At 40.4% G+C, this 19,593-nt stretch overlaps 3 protein-coding genes and 1 non-coding gene across 9 annotated transcripts in view; 1 reads left to right on the top strand and 3 right to left on the bottom strand.

The window, feature by feature from the left end:
* The window catches only part of ints6l (integrator complex subunit 6 like), a 22,998-nt gene extending 21,771 nt beyond the window's left edge, over positions 1 to 1,227 (bottom strand). For 3 of the 5 annotated variants that reach the window (XR_003274054.1, XR_003274056.1, XM_026187615.1), the window contains exons 1-2: positions 957 to 1,227; positions 760 to 837 (exon numbers count right to left, since the gene is read on the bottom strand). Coding sequence is in view for 3 of the 5 variants with exons in the window: in XM_026187615.1 (XP_026043400.1) it covers positions 760 to 837; positions 957 to 1,067 (189 nt within the window). In the remaining 2 variants the exon portion in view is untranslated. Of the gene's footprint in view, positions 1 to 759; positions 928 to 956 lie in introns of those variants that run through there. The other 2 variants (XM_026187629.1, XM_026187639.1) reach the window with 2 other exon arrangements.
* A 1,012-nt stretch (positions 1,228 to 2,239) lies between these two features.
* mospd1 (motile sperm domain containing 1) lies at positions 2,240 to 5,803 on the top strand. The gene is made up of 6 exons (XM_026187652.1): positions 2,240 to 2,354; positions 3,723 to 4,005; positions 4,114 to 4,189; positions 4,278 to 4,498; positions 4,837 to 4,998; positions 5,118 to 5,803. The coding sequence occupies exons 2-6, from the start codon at positions 3,852 to 3,854 to the stop codon at positions 5,147 to 5,149; spliced, it is 645 nt and encodes a 214-aa protein (XP_026043437.1). The 5' UTR covers positions 2,240 to 2,354; positions 3,723 to 3,851; the 3' UTR covers positions 5,150 to 5,803.
* Positions 5,804 to 9,749: 3,946 nt separating this feature from the next.
* On the bottom strand, positions 9,750 to 17,936 carry pabir2 (PABIR family member 2). 2 transcript variants are annotated; one of them, XM_026187602.1, is made up of 11 exons: positions 16,623 to 17,936; positions 16,349 to 16,517; positions 16,152 to 16,230; positions 16,003 to 16,056; positions 15,432 to 15,475; positions 15,277 to 15,331; positions 14,892 to 14,993; positions 13,870 to 13,955; positions 13,638 to 13,702; positions 10,893 to 10,989; positions 9,750 to 10,464 (listed from the first exon to the last, which is right to left on the bottom strand). In XM_026187602.1, exons 2-11 carry the CDS (start codon positions 16,471 to 16,473, stop codon positions 10,326 to 10,328), a joined length of 846 nt encoding a protein of 281 aa, XP_026043387.1. In that variant the 5' UTR covers positions 16,474 to 16,517; positions 16,623 to 17,936; the 3' UTR covers positions 9,750 to 10,325. The 2 variants fall into 2 exon arrangements, with proteins under 2 accessions (XP_026043387.1, XP_026043378.1); XM_026187593.1 differs by having other exon boundaries at positions 16,349 to 17,936.
* LOC113009646 (small nucleolar RNA U109) lies at positions 15,067 to 15,223 on the bottom strand. The gene has a single exon (XR_003270226.1). It is a non-coding gene; the product is annotated as a small nucleolar RNA U109 (small nucleolar RNA).
* Positions 17,937 to 19,593: the final 1,657 nt, after the last annotated feature.

Genomic DNA, 19,593 nt, shown 5'->3' with positions numbered 1-19,593 from the left:
AGACAGAGTTATGGAAGCCTGGAGAGACCTAATATAGTGTAGAGAGCAGCCACTGAAGCACACCAGGGACCTTAGGGGTTCATGTGGATTGTATTTTATTGGGAATGAAAAGATCAGATGGAGATATGTGTCTGGTCATAAAACATGTCAATAGATTATAGTCAGGAAACCTTTGTTGATATTAACCCCGTGAAATTATCGCAGTGATTCCCACGCTGTATTTATTTGTTCCTGTGTGTCTGTGCATGTATGAAGACTACTGCTCCTATGCAAGGACATGACGATCACTCGTATCGGGATGACAAATAATTATAATATGAATAATGAGAACATGAGCAAACTCATAAAAATACAAAAAAAAGAGATCTCATGATGAAGAGGGCTTATCAACTTTCAGCCCAGATTGGCCAATGGCGATGCGTGACTGATGCAAGGGGCGGGGTAAAAAGTGATCGGCGGGCTCTTTGACCAGTCTACACGTTGTTATATTAAAAAAAGAGCGACGTCATAGCTGATAATAAATCTCCACGCCTCCATCTCAACGCCCGAGACTTTTCTCAACACAAAAGCAAAATGTCTGCTGGATGTTCGGAGGCAGTGCAGCTCCGCGTTTGTCAGTATTTGGAGCACTAATTTGCCGTTTTTTGCCACCGGGAAGCCGCCCAACACTGACTACAAACCAGAAGGACAATAAAATCTCACTGACAGAAAAATACGAACGGCTTGTAAAATGTAAAAATGGCATCAGTTGCTAATTACCTTCACTCCGTATGGTGGATCATCGAATGTAACTAGCATGTACCTGTCGCCTCTACTAGCCGGGTCTCGGGCACGCAGCTGTCAAAAAAGAAAACCAAAACAACATATATTAATTTTGACCTATCTTCCCCAAGGAACCCTAAGCTAACCAAAGGTGCATACGTGCTGAAAAAGGTCGGGGTAAAATCATTATTTACCTTCATAAAGACCTCAACCGCGCCTTTAGCAACGTCCAGATACGTCGTACCCAAATAAGTGCGCTGATTCATAGAGGCGGACGTGTCTAACAGGAAAAGTAAAATAGGCATTTTAAATGTAAAGCCGCGGTTATATGCTTTTCTAAAATAACTATTATCCACATATGACCTATCGTGCAGCCCAACAGTTCACACATGTGTGTATATATTTGTTATAATAAGCCCCCCCCCCTCCAGTAGAGGGCCGTTGCCTCTGCCCTCTCCCTATCTGCCTTTCTAGAGCTCTGTCTCGGCTCGCGCTGTTCAACTTCTGCTCCTAACCGAATGGAACGCCCAGCTCCTTTCAGTGCGACGCCATTGGCTGAGTCCGATGGAAATGACCACGCCCCCTCAAGCACAGATATAATGAAGTCGAAATGGCTCGTGAGTACAGTTTGTCAGTCTCCTGGTGTTGGGGGTGGTTATTCAAAAGCGTGGTATAATGCCCTCGTATCTGTGGTCTCTTGAGGCTAGTTTGAAGCCACATAACTGTTTGTTGCAGTGTGAGAATTATATTCTTAGACCTGAAATTTCTTGCCGCTTGCACCGTATCCCTCCCGCCCCATCACAACCTCATACGCGCGCCCACAGATGTGATTCTTTTGCTGCGTTCAAGGCGTCTCAAAGGCTCCGTCCTTCTGACTAACGTAATAACAACGCATGTAGTTACATGACCTTGTTAACTAAAACAAAAACTGGGGAAGAAACTTACACATGCATGCTTGAGTTTGCAAATACCACAGCGGGAAAATAATTCTCGCTACCGAACCGTGTTTTTTGTATCGTTTGGCCGTAATGGTGGTAACTCCGACAATACTGAAGTCACGATAGTGTGCTTCGATGCTACCATGATATTAAGAAATAACGGAAAAATCAAATTACAGTAAGTTTTAAAACTTTATACCAGCAGTTTAGAAAAATACCTCATGCCTGGTGGAAGTTTAAAACAGGCTATTTCTTGTTTTCAGTTGGCCTATTTATACGTTATATGCTAAAGAAAACAATTTATTGCACTAGGAAAGTGTGAGTATACTTTACATCTGAGCACATTTTTTTCACAGCAGTTGTGTTGTCAAAGCATTCTGCAAATATAATTAAATTATGCCTGGGGGATAAAGTTTTCTGTGCTCCGATCCAAACGTTGTGAAATAGTAATAAACACGTTAGCCCGCGTGCTGGGAGAACATTTACGTTCTCACGTACTCGTCTTCTGCCATCCCAGCATGCACCGCGAGGTCTGCAGTACAATTATTCACAAAGAAAAAAAAGGCTTGAGGAGCAACAACAACAGGGTGGGAGCAGAAGCACAGATCTCGTTTACAGCTCCAACGTTTCACGAACCCGTGTGCTGACAACAAGGTAAAGTTTCACTCTGACTTGCTATTGAAATTAAATAAATCTGCGCTTTGCTTTCTGAAATGACACTGCGTGTAGACAACGTTTAAGAGGCAATTTGCTATCAGCTGGGTTTTCTTAGCCGGCTAACGCTAGCCATCAGTATTGAACACCGTTAGCATTACAGTGAAAATATGTGTTATTACACGAGCAGATAAAGAACATGTTATACCATCGGTATTACTTAATAATAGGCACCGTATTAATTTAAAATCACAGTTGTTATAGATTTATGTCAAATATTCAACGAAAAACCTATTTCTGGTGTTTGTTTACGTTGTTACCTGTGCTTTAAAGACAGTTTTGAGTTTATATACACTAACGAAATGCTAAAGAAATCTAGATAACTTAATAACATATCATATCTCATAACTGAAAGTGACTTCGTAGCATCGTGCTTCAAATGTAGTGATTTTATTGTGTTTTTCTGACGTGGAGCAAACTATACGTAGAAAATAAAAAGTGTTACGACACCACAGGTCTCGCTCCTCGAGTTCTTCCGTTACCATGTAAACACAAAGGGCCACGTGACCAGGCACATGGAGTTCACTTTAACTTTGTTTGCCTTTAATAAAAAGTTGTACCAATGAAATTGCCTTAGCTTTCTCGCTTATCATTAAGGTCTGAGTTTTGTTTCAAGTATTTGCCTTTAAAAATACACGTAGCGTTAAAATATAGCACGTGTAGGATTATCAGTATATAACAAAACCTTGCTGTGCTCAAATTTTAAAGACATGGGTTTAGGTGGTTTAGAAAAGGTTTATCAATGTAAATATCTTATTACACTGTTAAATTAAAAAAAAACAGACTAAACTAAAACATTTAGATGAGTCTAACATTTTCATTTTTTTAATCACGTAAGTGATATAATAATATTTTTTGCTTTAAATACAGAGTATTTAAAAACAGAGTAAATCTAGAATCTAATTAAGTTATAAGTGTTTAAATGTACTTTTAAATATACTAGAATATCATAATAAAATTAAGGCTATGGGGGTGGGTTAACATTTGTTGGCGGGGGATGGCTTCACTCTTTGTTATGCAGTGGGGGTGTGGAAACAGAGGGTGTGAACCCACAGAGGTGGGGGAGAAGCTAAACAGACAAAGCATCCAAGAGGTGGGCAGAAACTTGCCTTTGAGTCACTAAAGTAAACAAACAGGCACAGTAAAGTGTAAGGTAACTAGAAGCTATAGGAGATATATGAAAAAAATGAAAGAAATGTATTACCACTACACTATTACTAACCTATTAGAGTTTCATAAAATGTAAAAGAGTGACAGGCTGTTGCCTCTTGGCGTATTTTGCGTTTCATCACTTGTGTTTCTTCACAGTATCATGTCATGGCCCTAAGGAGCTGAGAGTGGGAAGTGCTGTTCACCTGAAGGGAGCTCACAAAGCTTGAGAGTTGCTAGAGAAGAGTTGGCGGGGCCTGGGCAGAGGGTAGAGCTCAGCGGGAGCCAATGCAGCAGCAGCATCGACCGCCAGAGCTGGTGGGAGGAAGCCTTCCCGTGTTCGTGTTCCCCAATGAGCTCGTCTTCTATGCCGATGATCAGTCGTCTCACAAACAGGTGCTCACGCTCTACAATCCCTATGAGTTCGCCCTCAAGTTTAAAGGTCAGTGAGCAGATCGAAACAACATCTCTGTGTTTACGTATAATTGTTATGTTCATTTTTCATCTCCAATCACATGGCTACGTCGTGTATTGTTTTCTTCGTTGTCAGTGCTGTGCACAGCGCCAAACAAGTACACCGTGGTGGATGCAACTGGAGCCGTCAAGCCTCAGTGTTGCGTTGATATGTGAGTTAGTTCACGCTTTGGTGAACCTAAACTAGCAGATTGATTAATTTATTGCTATCTGTACAGCTAACTTTCTGCATCCACGCAGAGTAATCCGACACCGAGATGTGCGCGCGTGCCATTATGGGGTCTACGACAAGTTCCGGCTGCAGGTGTCAGAGCAGAGTCAGCGGAAAGCTCTGGGCCGCAAAGAGGTGACGGCCACTCTCCGTCCCTCTGCCTCACAGGACCCGCCTAGCCCCCGGCCCCAAGATGAGGAACGCCGAATTGCTGACAGCGAGTTTTTTGAACAGACTGCATTCCAGACAGGTAGGAAAAAGAGGGGAAATCGCTGCTGTGTGAAACTGCCTCTAGATGGAGCCAAATTATCACAAAATTCAATTGGTGAGCATTTCAAACGATATCGCTTATTCTAATTTTATTATTGTTCTTCCAACCCTGTGTTGCTTTGTTTTAAATAATATTCTTAATTATACCCACATTAATTTAGTGCCACATAATCTGCTGTATATTGCTATTGGGTCCCCCTTCAGACTTAAATGGAAGCAGTTTAAGTTAGTTTGGTAAATTACCAGGCTTTTTCTGAGTTACACAAGTGATTGCACTCAATCTAAGTGTGTTTATTTGTGTGTATGTGACACTTGCAGAGAGCCGTCCTGTTGCTGGAGGACCCAGTCTGTTGACAGTACTGCTTGGGCTGGTGTGTATGGCCGCCCTGATGCTCCCGACACTTGGGGAGCAAGAATCTACTGTGCCTGTCTACCTCCACTTAAGTGTTAACAAGAAACTTGTAGCTGCTTATGTTCTCGGTGAGTAAAAACAGAAGGAAGTTGCATGTTCCATTCTGAAGTGAGAACCAGGCTGTTTGTTTTGACAAAGCGTGTGATGAAATTTATAATACCCGGTGTTATTTCTTGTCATATTTTAGGGCTTCTTACAATGGTCATTCTACGCACATGAAGTGCCGTGAGCCGAAAGGAGGGAAGAAAAGAAACAGAAACATGAAGAGAATGTTCTCCCACCAGAGGCACTACTACGAGTAAAAAAAAAGTAGAGCTGACAGCAGGGGAACAGGGGTACTTATTCGATTACCTCATCCTCTGAAAAATACATTTTAGCATACTTGTTTTCAAATCTACACATTTGTGTTAATACATACACGGAACTAAAGTGACGTAAATGGGAAGAGCTGTCGTGTGTAAGGTCAGAGTGAGGGGAGCTGTCCCTGAGATAAAGGGCCTGTGAAGAAGCGTGAGGCCATTTGCTGTTGTTTGGCCTCACATATTGTCTGTAACTCTGTTGCCATTATGTGAAAGAAAGTGGTCATTTCAGTGTGAAGGAATCAACATGCAAACGCGGTACTTGTATATAAAGCCATTAAAGTTTTGTTACCTGTTACCATTATTAAATTGATGTTTTTTTAAAGCTTTTTAGAGTAGACTGAAGACTAAATGCCGTTCCTTGCATGTGTGGATACTTTGTATGAGTGGGCTTTAAGTTTGTTAGCAGTAAGATACTTCTACCTGTCACCAAAGGAGGGATCTCCTCTTGAAAGAAGAATGGTTCGCTTGCCATGCTTTATCAAATGTTTAATAAAGTCTCAATACAGCTGTAGTGTGTCATGTTCAAAGATAGATTCTGTTTTATTTTTTACACATTACATGTTGTGTCAGGAAAGCACACGGCACAGAACAGGACAATAAAGCTCCTGTTAGCTTTGCAATGATGGTGCCTGAAAATAATCCAGCGGTCTCCCTCGGGGAAGGGGTGTCATCTCAAAGCAACATGATGTGCAGCTGCTTGGGAACCAGTTGCCTCTAAAGCTGTAAATAAGGCAGAGAAATAACACTGAAGAAATTATACAGAGAGGGACGTGACACTCAAGAGAATGCTGAACTGAAATCTGTGGAAGCATTTTCCAGCAGCGAAGATGGAGGATACGCATGCACAGGGTTGTCTGATGGCATGCAAGACATTATGCACACATTGTTCTATGAAGTATTAAGATATTAATAAAAGTAAAGTACTATGAAATTACATAAATATTAACAAAACACAGCTAAATACAACCAGGAGTGAGAACGGTGTAAAGGACTATTATAAAGTTGGTGCATCCAGTAACCTACGTTTTTTTCTAGTACAGTCATTTCTCCACAGTCATCATCCCCACGTGGACACATGTTAACAGCACAAATACTTATTTCAACTTGTGTTTTTAATCACATTTAAGGAAGAATATTTTAAGCCACCCAAAGCGTCTGTGAATATTTCAGCTTGGACACCACTATCTAAAGTGTCCCGACAAAAACGAAAAGAACAAAAATGAACTATGATTGACTGATTATTGAGGGACTGTCTTGAAAACAAAGTTCAGTGACTCAAACTTGATCCACCAAAGCAAAAGTTTCAGGTGTAATTAGGGAGCATGCAAACTTTCACTGTTACATCGACAGTTTTAATGAGCAGCACCTGTGCAAAGTTTGCTGTGTGTGTACATCTCTCTGATTCCTGTCAGGATGGCCTGGACCATGTGATCTCTGATGGAGCGTTACACAATGGCCTGGCTTTATGTTGCTGTGTGAGTGGCAGGGATTCAATTCAAAGTGGCCTTTCTAACATCAGTGGAAAGTTTATTCAAAATCTGAGATGCAATGATCAGAAGGACTCTGAGAACTCTCACCACTTCCTGCAGAGCCAGCAGCGTGGAGCCCTGTGTTTTATAATTTTTACTTCAAGCCATTCAAACAAAACTGAGATACTGAAACATAGTTTAACTGGTACAAACTCCTTCTCAAAACTGACTCACTGAAACTTCAAGTATATCTGGGCTTGAAACATAACGTAATAAACATAATTTGAAAGAAAATCTGCAAATTACTACAGGATATGGATGGACCTTGGATATTTTGTTTCAGCTTCTTATTCATCAAAATTTTGCAGTTTGAACTCCCAAAACCTTCGAAGAGAAACAAAACAGATTTCATCTCAGCATTTATGCTTCCCTTTAAAAAGCCTGGAGGGGAATCCCAGCATGTATCCTGTAAACAACACAGCACAATCATAATGCCTCAAATAATAAATAGATTAATTACTAGGAAATTACCTGTTGCCATCTTTTCTTAGTTAATAATTTTCAGAGAGTTCGATCTTATTCTAATAAACAAACATTTACATATAATAATAACAATATATTAATAATGATACTATTATCACAACTGCAGATATTGACTTTAGATTGTGCACATTGTTACCATGAGGTACAACAAGCATCAGCATGAAAAAAACTGAAGTGCATTAAAATAAAATGAGAGATCCCATCCTGCAGAGGTCAGGCTCCTGCTGTCCTTTTCTCTGCCCACACTCACGCAGGCTCTGCCCCCTCTAGCCTGCAGATGTCACTGTTGAGGCATTTTGAGCTCAATTTTGATAAATGTCCCTGCAACTATTAGGCTACATAATTATAGGTTGGCTAAAAACAGTTGGGCAATGTTTTTGGCACACTTTGGGCCCCTTACTACCAACTAACTATCGTTACAACTATGAACTCCTTTGTATACCAAAGTATTCTAGAGTCAATCTGTCTGACAGGTAAAGCTTGGCTGAAAGTGGGTCATGCACCAGGAAAATGATCCTAAGTATAGCAGCAGTGAGACTTGCACTACATTCCCAAAAGTATTCACTCACCCATCCAAATCACTGAATTGTGAGTGAATTCAGGGTTCCAATCACTTCCATGGACATTTCCATGACTGTTCCACAGTCAACTGTTAGTGGTATAAGTGGAAGCAACTGGGAACAACAGCAACAGTAGAATCACAGAGTGGTGTCAGTGGATGCTGAGGCACACAGCCTCCTCGTCCAACATCAGTGTCCTCAAAAACGCGAAGCACTTTGAACTGTTTTGAAAAGTGCTATATAAATAGTTTATTTTTAAATGTGCTTCTGGGAGAATGGTAAAACATTTCCATAAACTCAGTCCTAAAGAGTTGAAGCTGTTATCACTATATCATTAAATCCTATGGATTAAGAATCAGATGTCACTCAAGTTCATATGTGAAGGTAGACGAGTGAATACTTTTAGCAATATTGTTTACTTCTAGAAGAACTGGTAACACTGTCGTGCTCCTTGATGCATCCGCATTTAATTTGTATGTTTTGGTTTATGAAGTACTAAAACTGAGAAAAATCAATAATTGACTCCAAAAAAAAAAAAAAAAAGTAGTAAAAATAAATGCACGAAATGTCCTATAAAAATACTGGTACCATAATTGATGAAATGTGAAACTTGCTATTCAGATTAAACTTCTCCATTTCCATATAATGTTTGTTTTCCTATATTTATCGTTTCCCATTTTCCCCATGCATTATTTTTATATGGATTTTTAAATATATCCAGTGCATTTGATTGGATATTTCTTTAATTCATTCCTTATTTTTTCTGGATTTTTGGCAGTCATAAACTGAGAAAAACCCCACAAACTCCAATTTCCGTTGGACTAATATTTCGGGAATTTATTTTTATTTTGGTAGTTTTGGTCTTCCATATACGAGCGCTAATACAGAAGAAAACACTGATACAAAAGCATAATGAAATAATTTATTTACTCCTGATGTCCGCTACAATAGCAGTCACAAAAGACGAGCAGATTACAGCCTCTATTACAGACATACAGTATAGCATATCATTTGCTAAGTTCATGCCCTGAACACTTCATAAAATGAGCAGAAGAGAAAAAAAAAAAAAAAAAAAACGCATCGTGAAGGGAACAAAAAACAAAGCAGAAACCCCCAACATTTTCCTATTTGTATTTTAAAAAACAAAACAAAAAAAAAAAAAAAAAACCCATTCAGTAAGTGAACTGCAACCACACTTGTTTAAATTAAAAGGGCACACTTCCATAAAATGATTTACAATCACTTCCTTTTTGTACCGGTACATAAACATTTAAGGTTACAGAGCCACAGAGGGGTTCGGAAGTATCGAGTTATACGGATGGATATGAACACTGGGGTCAGGACAAATGAAACCAAATTTAGGTGCAAATATCACAGTGCAGGCTTTAACCTCTACATATTGTAGTCAGACTTTTTTCTTCTTCAAATTTAGTTGTTTCCTGCTTAAGACTCACACAGGCTGAAACACTACAGGACCAAGCATCCTGTGCAATATGTGTTGGAGAAAAAAAAAGAAAAAAGTGTAACCACAGCAGAAAGAGCAGTCTCTTTACTCACAATGTGATGGTGCTGTTTTTTTGCCTCGTGTTCCAGCAGTCACTTGATTTGGTGTAAATGACAGCACAGATGACTTACTGCAGATAGAACGAATCCAATTTTATAACAAATGTGTTGTCCATAAATAAGAACACTTTGCCAGAAGGAACAAGGGGAAAAAAGAAGTCCGATTTTCATACTTTTATCCACAAAAATCATCCTGGTAAGAACACAGGAACTTTTAGTGTTGAGACTACCAGGAATGATCATGATTTACCACTTGCTCAGAATTACCAATTAAAGTAGCAGCAAATCATTTTTTTGGAGCTGAAGGGGAGGGAAGAAAAAAAAAAAAAAAAAAATGCAAACACCACAGTTCACAGCCTATACCATAAAAATATTTAGAATATCTGCTCAGGCAGCAGGAAAACAATAAGTTAAATCTTTTCTTACAAAATCTGCAGACTGTGCACACACCAAGGCCAGTGGGCCAGACATTTTCCAGCACAAAAACAGGGAAATGCACACATCCAAGTAGTCTTTATATGTCCAGTGCTCAATGTCTCTCTCTCTGGTGAGGGGAACTGGCAGGACAGATTTATACAACAGCCACTTATTAGTATCCCTACGAAGGCTGGCACCATCCAAGATCAATTAGCAGCTGGTGCGCGCAGCGACTTCCCTCAGTCCTAGTTTTACTAGGATTACCTCTTACACAAATACATCCATGGCTGTAGTCTCCTTAAAATCGAGACCCTCCATAAAAGATAGCCATAAAAACAGCCAGTCAGAAGAAAGTGTGGGGGAAAACTCCACTTGAAGGAAATGTAGTTGGCGATGTGAAGGGTCTGAAAAGGAAACCAGTTCCCTGGAGAGAAGTCTTTTCCACTCTCCCCCCCCCCCCATAGTCTTAGATATCCCATGCTCATTTGGGAGACAAATCCTGGAGAGAAGCAAAGGGTGAGTTGCTGGACGAGGAAGGAGACACTCCCTCCATTTTGCCTGGCGAGTCGGTGGAGGAGCCCACGCTGCTGAGGCTTCCATCCAGTAAATCTGGAGAGTGACTGAGAGGGAAGAAAAAGGTAGTCTTCAGAAAAGTTTGCATAACTAATTCACCCTGAATGAATGCACTGCTCAAAATCTCAAATGTCAGCACTCACACTGACTCAACTTTGAGACAGAATCGCCCCAGAATCAATATACTTCGATTTCTATGGAAGTAAATAGTTCTTAAATAAAACTGTAAAACTGCTGCCAGTGAGGTGACTGACATTTGATTCCGATCAGAATCAACAAGGCTCAATAAAATCCCCTATTAATTACTCAAATCCTCTTCATGTAGGGGTTTCCTTGTTTTTCCATTTACGAGATGGTGACTAGTAATCAAGCTTGGCTTTTAGAGCCAGTGTGTCTGCCTACTTGCCTCAGCACTCAAAAGCTCATCCTTATCTAAGCAGCTTCTTATTTGTTGATGGGCCTGAGAGTTACTTACCAGGAGCTGAGATCTGACAGGTTGGAGACATCCGAGGACAGCATGGTGGTGGTGCCCTGGAAGAGCCTCTTGGGTTGACTCTCCGTTTCCATCTCACCTGCAGAGTAAAAGGCGTCCAACATTTAGAAATTGACACATGAGCTGTGCGACTATTCACAAAAGAGCCAGGCAGATGAACAGGCAAAGTTTACACTTGGTGAACTTTTACCTAGTCACATCCATACTGATTAACAGCACGTTCAATCTGCAGCGTGGCAGTGTTTTGTCAACAGAGGACCACAAAGTACACATGCACACACCAACACACCCAAAATCAAAACAAATGTCATGTTTAATGATTAAGGATTCAAATGTGAACCTCTCAGAATTTGCATATTGCAATAGGTTTACTCTACTTTACCCGTCTGTGTGTATACACAGGCACACATTTACTGGTTACAATGGCAGCAGCAACAACCAGCCTGAGCCGGTTGTGACACTCGTTACCCTCTCATATAATGTTATTTCAGTTCAAAACAATGAGGTTAGAATGATTTAATATTCTCACACTGATTTACTCCATTTAGAAATAACATGCAGTCAGTTTGTTGACTGAAGAGCAGGTTCATTTCAGATGACTCAGACTGAGACTGAGTTGAGACTGCTCGTCAGACATGTAACCAAACCGAGTTGTGTGGCATTAACATTTAGTGTCCAGATCACAAGTCAAATGTTTTTCTTCCAAGAATCTTTATTTCCATGAACCATTATAGATACTGTTTAACCACAGATATGGCACAAGCACAACATCATCAAGTCTGTTTGGAAAATATTTTGAATCTCATGTATAACATCGGCTGGCATGTCTAGCCCTATTGGGCTGTTCGCTATAACGAGATACATCAGACGAAACATCTATCGTTTCATGTTACGCTATTGTTTGTTTCGTGGTATCGCAAAATAAACTGTTGACAGCAAAGTTTTTTCATTGTTTTGATGGTAACTGTAGAATTTCTTGAAGTTCTCTCTTTCTCTTATATTTAATATAACCACACTACAGATGGACAAGTGGCTGTTTTTAAGCGTTGTCATTAGCAACAACAACAACAACAACAACGGTAAAATCATTGCGTGGCTCCGCCGTCCGCTTGCTTATTTCCCCACATAAACCTTTCATAATTAAGTTGAAGATCCTGTTCAGATTTTTCAAAATAAACTGAATCACACAAAAGAGCCGTCAGGTACTAAAAAATAAACCTTAGAACAGGCGTTTCCCTGCTGCACGCCGTGTAATAAATACTCAATGAAAATTGCGGCCGTGCCTCGACTCCAGGTACACCGCGCTCAACTGAAAACACTTTAACCAAGCCGAGTTGCCCGAGATTCACAGAATTTACAGAAAATGTAAAAATGTATTTAGTTGTCAGGAGGATGATAAATGTCTCATATCGGGATATGAGATTTTGGTCATATCGCTTCAGCCCTACCAGCCTAACAAGCATTTCCTGCACCACAGCGCTTAATAAATTAACTTCATCAATATAAAGACCACCGAAGACTCATTTCCACAACATTTGTCCTGTAGTCTAAGAACAGTGATGATTAACAGAAATATGCATGTCATACCATTTAAAATGTATTAAATTCTTAGATGTCCGACATTTCTTTACAAATATATTCTTCATTAGAATCAAAGCTTCAAGGCCGACATGTTGAACAGATGGCTTCTGACTACAGTCGTGCTGATGGACGATAACATCAGAGCTCACCAATCAAGACGACTTTCACCTCATTTCCCCTTTGATGCATTAAATTAAATATTATCCGATTCAAGTTTTAAGTTGCATGTTCACATCCACATCCCTCCCATAACCAACACTTTCGAAACATATGTCCGAGGGCACACAGGTTCATGCCCAGACTTTCAAATTGATCATCATTATATGACAGAAGACTAACAGGATACTTCTGACTGCATGATGGTTTAGAAACTGGAACTTAATGAGCCCACTCACCAGTTTTTTGCTTTTTGGGGAATTTTTTGGCACATTGTGCTTTATAAAGGGTGGATAGTGCTGCCATAATGGAGGGACTATAGATCAAATCATCCAACCCTAGTTCCAACCATAAAAGAAATCTACATCATGATCAGAAAACCTTTTTAACCCTTCGCTGTGACCTTTCAGAGTAATCTCACGTAGACTGAATGGTGTGGAAGGTCACAGCCTATTGAGTTAAAACCAGTTTCTGGTTATGATGTAGATTTCCTAAATAAGTCTAAATCAGGCATTAATCACTGGATGTGAGCACCAGTCTCTCAAGTCAAAACAGATGAACACCTTGGCCATGATTAACTCCTCCCTCAGCAAGGTGTTGTAAAATAAAGTGGCCCCTGATCCCACAGCGAGAACAATGTGCAGAGGTTACACCAGACAAGTCAGAGCACTGACGCCTAAACCCTAAAAACATAAAGTAAAATATGCTTAAGGTAGCTAAAGTTTGTTTTAGGACGCCACCAGCAAACTGATGCGATTATAGCTCATCTCTTTTGAGTGGGAGGTCAATCTCATAATCTCCGTGTAAACACAGAGGGTCAGAGGTTACAAATGCCAGGATGTACATGCACTCAAATCGGCTTCCAAAACAGAGAGCAGAGGTAGGTCTGATTGCAACACACTCAGAGGGAGTGTGCCTGTTTGCTGCTGCGTTAATGTGCAAAGCCTCCCTTACACAGAGCATTGAAAGCATGTCTAAAGCACGACTCACCTTTGCGTTTTATTGGACCGAGTATGCTGGCTCTGATGCAGTTGATCGGACTTTGACTCCGTCGACTGAACAAGACAGAAAACAGGAACAATTAAAATCAATACATTTGGAAATACAGCAACAAACTGTGGGCATGAGCTGAAGTTGCAAACATAATTGTGCAAAGTTTGTAACTGACAGATTTTAACTCTTTAACTTTAAGCTGTGACAGCTCAAAAGAATTTGTACTCACCCAAATCGCCGTGTTGGGCTGGGTATTGGGCTGGGAGTGAGACCATTGCTGCTCACCAGAATTTGTAGTGAAGGAGAGAAACACTGCTGCTTGTAGGAGGGGGAGAGCAGAAAACATAGATAACGCATTAGATAAATCTGCAACTGATAACATTCAAGTGGTGAAAAATTACTGCTTAATCGTCACCAACTTCAGACTGCTCCAAATACTCAGTTTTAGATGGTTTTACATGGTCACCTCAGGAGGGGGGACAAATGAAGGAAGAGGAGCAAGAATTGTTTGTTTCAGACCACGGAGACATTAAAGTGTAGTGCTAATATAAAAATCTGAATTGTTTTGTGGAGCTGGAAAAAAAGCCGAATGAATCTCTTAAAAGAAAATGTTGCATCTTGGAGCTGCAGCAAACTAGAAGCCTTTTTTCACTAGTACCTAATTTGGTTCGACTTTGGTTGGTTTCCACTACAAGCCGGTAACACCTGATGTGCATGAGGATGTTAAAGCAATGCAGCCCAAAGTCCCCTGAAGTCATGTGTATGAGACATGAACACCACAGCATGTTGAGGCGATGGTATATCTGCCGCTCGGTCTACAGCTTTTTGCCAGACTCTGGGATCACGGTGTTTTTTTTCTGGCCATCACGCTCGTTGCTGGGTTTAAAAGAGGGACGTTTTGATTTTCACGAAGGAGACCCTCTCATGACTCATCAAGTGATGCCACTGACTAGCCAATCTGTGAATGCAGTCTGCTGGCGTCACATTTCCAGATCGCATCGGCTCTTTTTACCAGGCACTACCGCATAATGGAAAACCTACAAACGGAGTTGAGCTGTGCTGAGCCAAACAGGTACTAGTGGAAAAAGGCTAAAGGCCTAAGAAGCTCCAGCTTCACTGCAGCCAACTGTTCCCTGTAGGCTGCACATAATTAAATTATTAGTCAACTGGGTTATAGTAAGTAACTAGATCTAGTTAATGAAACTATAATGCGATAACTGTGACTCTAACCACAGTTAATGTCAGATGTACCTTTTTTCCTATTCCTCTTGTTGGGGACGGGGCTGGAGACACAGGCACAAAGTCGATTCGCTTTGGAGATGAAGATACAGGCTTTTCCAAATCATTGTCACTCTAAAAAACATTAAAGATTTCACAGTTCACCGTGTGTTTACAGCATCCTTTAGTCCAATAGTAACATCACTGCAAGTGTGGGAGTATTATACTACCAACTCAGCCTGACCTTTAGAGACTGGTGGCCCTGTTAACTCCCAGTTATTTCAGCGTTACTCTAGCATGTTTCTACTTGTCCTCTCTATAGTAACAAAGAGAGACCAAGAAAGGCCAGGGGCCAAAACATGCAAAACTGCCCGTCAGCAGAACATAATCAGCAACATATATGGGACAGAGTTTTTACCAGACTAAGGCTTTCCTCCCAAGAATGGCTCATCTGCATAGCAGCTTGAACTTCCCTGAGTGCACAACAACAATCAGAACATGGAGTCATCAGCCTGTCACCAACAACACAGCAGATCTCCTCATTCAAACACTGTGTATAAATGGATAGCTTACCGTTCATGTGCAGTTTCTCTGTTCATCACATCTATGCCCTCTTCCTGCAAGAGAACAAAAGAGAACCAAAGGTTTAAAAAATAAATAAATAAATTTAAAAAAAAAAAAAATCACATTAGCTACCATCACATCATTTTAACTTTTCTGAGTTATGTTCTTTAAAGTGGACCCATTACATTTTCCCCCTGGATAAAAATGATATGTACTCTTATTAAAATATTATTAAATATGGCAGAGAGAGAGAAAGACATCTTTTTTTGATGGGGGTCAAGAAGAAGCGCTTCAGTTCACAGTACAAGATTAACAAGCCCATTTCAGGCTCAGTCTTATCTCAGATGCTACAACTGAACCACTCCCCACCACCAACATCCATGTGTTTTCTTATGGAAATCAAGACTTACTCTGCAGGAGTGTGATACTAAGAGTTGATTGGCTTGTTAAGATCAAGGACCCTGTGAATGCCTAAAGAGGTTGCTCTTGCATGTCTCTTACTACAGCCGACGTAGACATTGGTCTGAAGAGCTCAACTTCCACAGGAATTACTTTTACTGCAACCACCTCAATTCCTTACTTGTTTAATTTGATGAAGTCTGGTACTCGGGACCCGAATGGGCGAAGAAGGAACCTGTAAGAGGAGGACATGGCTGATAATGAGTAAACACTCATTACAGTAACTCAGGCATCTCAATCAAGTCAGAATATGTTTATGAACCACTATACCATGTTGGGCCTGTTCACAACTGTAGTGCTATTTCTCCGGCACCGTAGGACCTCCTTCTGGAACACCTGGGAGTTATCACTGCAAAGACGAATTATGAACGCCTTTAACCATCATGTCAATGCAAATGAACTTATTTCAATGTGTGAATAAGGAAAGAGTTTTAACTTTGCAGTAAATTAAAGTCAGATTGCCCTACCTTAATCCATTTATCATGGGTGCACTGTTGGATCTTCTCAGGTGTCCATCACTTGGAAGTATGGAAGCTGGGATTTCCAGATCCAGTTCCATCTTTTCTTGTGGCATGACTCCTGAGCTGTTCATTTCGCTAAACAACGCTTCACCACCACCCCTCACCGATTCAGCAACTTAAAATGGCGAACCGACTCAGTAAAGTTACATTACTGATCTTCAACCTGTGCAAACTTTACATGTTCTTGAAGCAATATGAGTAAACAGGCAGTTGAGCTCACCTAAGACAAGCCAACACAGTGTAGGTAACTCTCGGCAATCTGCAAGGCCCCGTGCCCAGGGTGACTCCGGTGCTGAAGCAAACTAACGCTGTATATGTACCATAACGGCGTCCAGTCCACAAAGCAGCCGTGTGTTCACCGAAGCTGCCCCTCATCAACCCTGTCTGTAACCGGTCACCAACTTTCCTGATGGATTGTTAGAGAGCCATGGCTATACACACCGCACAATGCCTACTAACAGTTGGTCTGCTGGTGCAAGGCAGCAGTTTGTGACGAGTGGATCCAAACTACCGCTGCATGTTAGCGCCTTAAATGAGCTAGCCGTAGTTAAACTAGCCAAATGGTCGCTCTGTCCACCAACTGAACGCTCGTCTTTCAGTCTACTACAAACGACATTAAAATAGCAGAGCTACATGTAGTGATGCTGATCAGCATACCCCGTAGCTAACACCGCACAGCTAGCTAATGGAAGCCAGTTGGCTCAGCGACAACAAGAGTCCAGCTACCTAGCCCGATAAGCTAACTAGCTAAGTTAACCACAATGCCATTTTCAGAAAGAGAGAGGCCGGGCCACCGTCTCACTTCACGTTTTGTCCATCAGCCCGACAGCTACAACTGCACGCAAGACGAATTAATCCGTGTCAGCTTGAAATATTGTCCACAGACTATCAAAAAAAGAAACGCTTCTGCTGGGCACCGCCAAGAATGAACCAGATCCCCCAGATGATCACACAAGAGCGAAAAGCTAGCAGCGAAGTTCACGCCCCTTTTTTTTAGCATTAGCAGGCCTGTCCAATAAAAGCGCTCCATTAGCCGGCGTGCTCAGGCGGAAAGTATTATGCTCCATCCGTGCGTTTGTTCCCCTCCAATTTCCATACATGCAAACGGTTTCACGGCAAGCCCCGGTATTCACCAGTTCCACAAAGAAATCAAAATTTACTCTGGCACACAAAGACGGCTAACGACGCGATAGTTTGTTAGAGACAGCTATGTTTGTCTTATTCCGGATATTGTTTATATCCTTCCTTGCGATCAAAAAAGATTAATTGAAAAAGAAAGGCATACAATTTATGAAGTATAGTCTCAATGTTTTCTGTAAGGACACTTTTTTTCAGATCTATAAAATAATTATGGCTAAAAGATTTCAGTAAGGTTTTACGGCAGTAAAATTTTACTGGAAAACAAACACCTCAACAGGTCTTGAGACAACGACAAGAGGCCCTGTACAGGATGGACTGGCCTTACTGTTTTCACGGGTTGCTTACTACCTGCAGATAACCATGTTTATTATGGTGCCAGTTTTGTGGTCATAAATGAAGTGAAGCTTGCAGTGAGGAGGCGAACTAGGCAGAGAAAAGTGGTTAATTTAAGGCTGGGTCTTGATAAGCATCATGAAACACAGCTGGTTATGGTTAAGATTAGTCTCAGTTTGAGGTAAGAGGAAACACACAGTTTCCATTAGACTTGACACATGAAATTGGAATATAATCTAGTGCCTAGAGTTAACATCCAGTCAGTATGAAAACAAATGTGAGCGGTGCATCTGCAAACATGAGTGGCTTTTCATCAACAGCACAAATTAAAAACCACAGTAATTATTAATTAGTGGTTGGCACTCTTGCCTCAGAGCAAGAAGGTTGCTGGTTAGCTGGAGCCTTCCTGTGTAGGCTTCCCCCCACAGTCTAAAGACACCGAGGTGTAATGTCCAGGGGGGTTATGACCCCCCCCCAATAATCAGACCCAACCAATATAACCCCCTCAATAAAATTATGAATTATCTTGCATAAATAGGCTGTTGATTTTCTTTACTCATTTCAGGTATTACCAGCAAAATAGTTGCATGTTTAATGATCTGGGAATTTACCCAGATTTATTTATTTACATAGGCAGGGGTTTCTCCACCAAATACTGAGTCATCAAATGCTTATTTCAGTCAGTGACATGGAAACAGTGTATGACTTTTAGGTAACGTGTTGGGCTTTTTCTGGATATTTGGTTAATATTCTGTCTCTCTCCATTAAAATGCAACTGCTATAAAATTACAGATTTTTTGCAAGAGAGCAAACTTAAAAACCTTACAAATCATCAGGGGACCAAATAATTATCCCCCAATGTTAGCTTCAATTTCCAAATGACGATCAGACAACAGGAGCTCAAATGTTCATGATCTTAATGAGCAAAGATGGAAGACCAAATCTTGGCAGCATCATTCTGTCTCTGTCACTATTTATATTTTTTGGCACTTCGTGTTTCAATATATCAATAACTTGCTGTAATAGTAAAATGAAAAACTTTCTTTCAGGTTTGGTGTGGAAAATTTTAATGGCTGGTGCTGCAACACTGACGATTACAGAACATTTAATTTAGCGAAACTGCAAACAAAAAGGATATTTTTTAAAAAGGGGCCTTTAATTAAATTATGTGTGAATAAAACATGTAGATACAGATTAGGAATTTCAAATATTCAAATGAAAGATTCTTAACCATTAACAGTTTATGATTGAATATCTGCAGCGTTAAAAGGATCACCTTTTATGTTACACAAAGGAAGTGCATGTCTAAAGCTTTGATTTCATTCATTTTCATAAATTTCTTCTCAGGTTTACCAATGTCTACATAATTTAATCAGGGACAGCAGCAATTTACTTTTCTACCTAATGTTTCTTCAGCGTTACAAAACAGTACCGTAGAAAAGTGAAGTATTCTTCCAAAATATACACACACTTCAATAAAATTTTACTTCCTCTTAAGGTGTCCCATAAAACAAAAAAAACAAGCACATTTTAATAGTTTCAGGTAGAATTACACAAACACAAAATAATAATATTAATAATAATAACAATAATCATTTTACACAAAATACAAAATATGAAAGAGGAGGTTGTAAATCTTATGGCAGCACAACAATTACGCGACTGCACTTGAAGCTAGCAGCATTTCCCTAAAATGCTCTCAATTAAAAAATAAAAAA

This window comes from Astatotilapia calliptera, chromosome 2 (genome assembly GCF_900246225.1).
Source record: "Astatotilapia calliptera chromosome 2, fAstCal1.2, whole genome shotgun sequence".
Taxonomy (NCBI): Eukaryota; Metazoa; Chordata; class Actinopteri; order Cichliformes; family Cichlidae; genus Astatotilapia; species Astatotilapia calliptera.
This window is presented reverse-complemented; position numbering and strand designations above follow the sequence as displayed.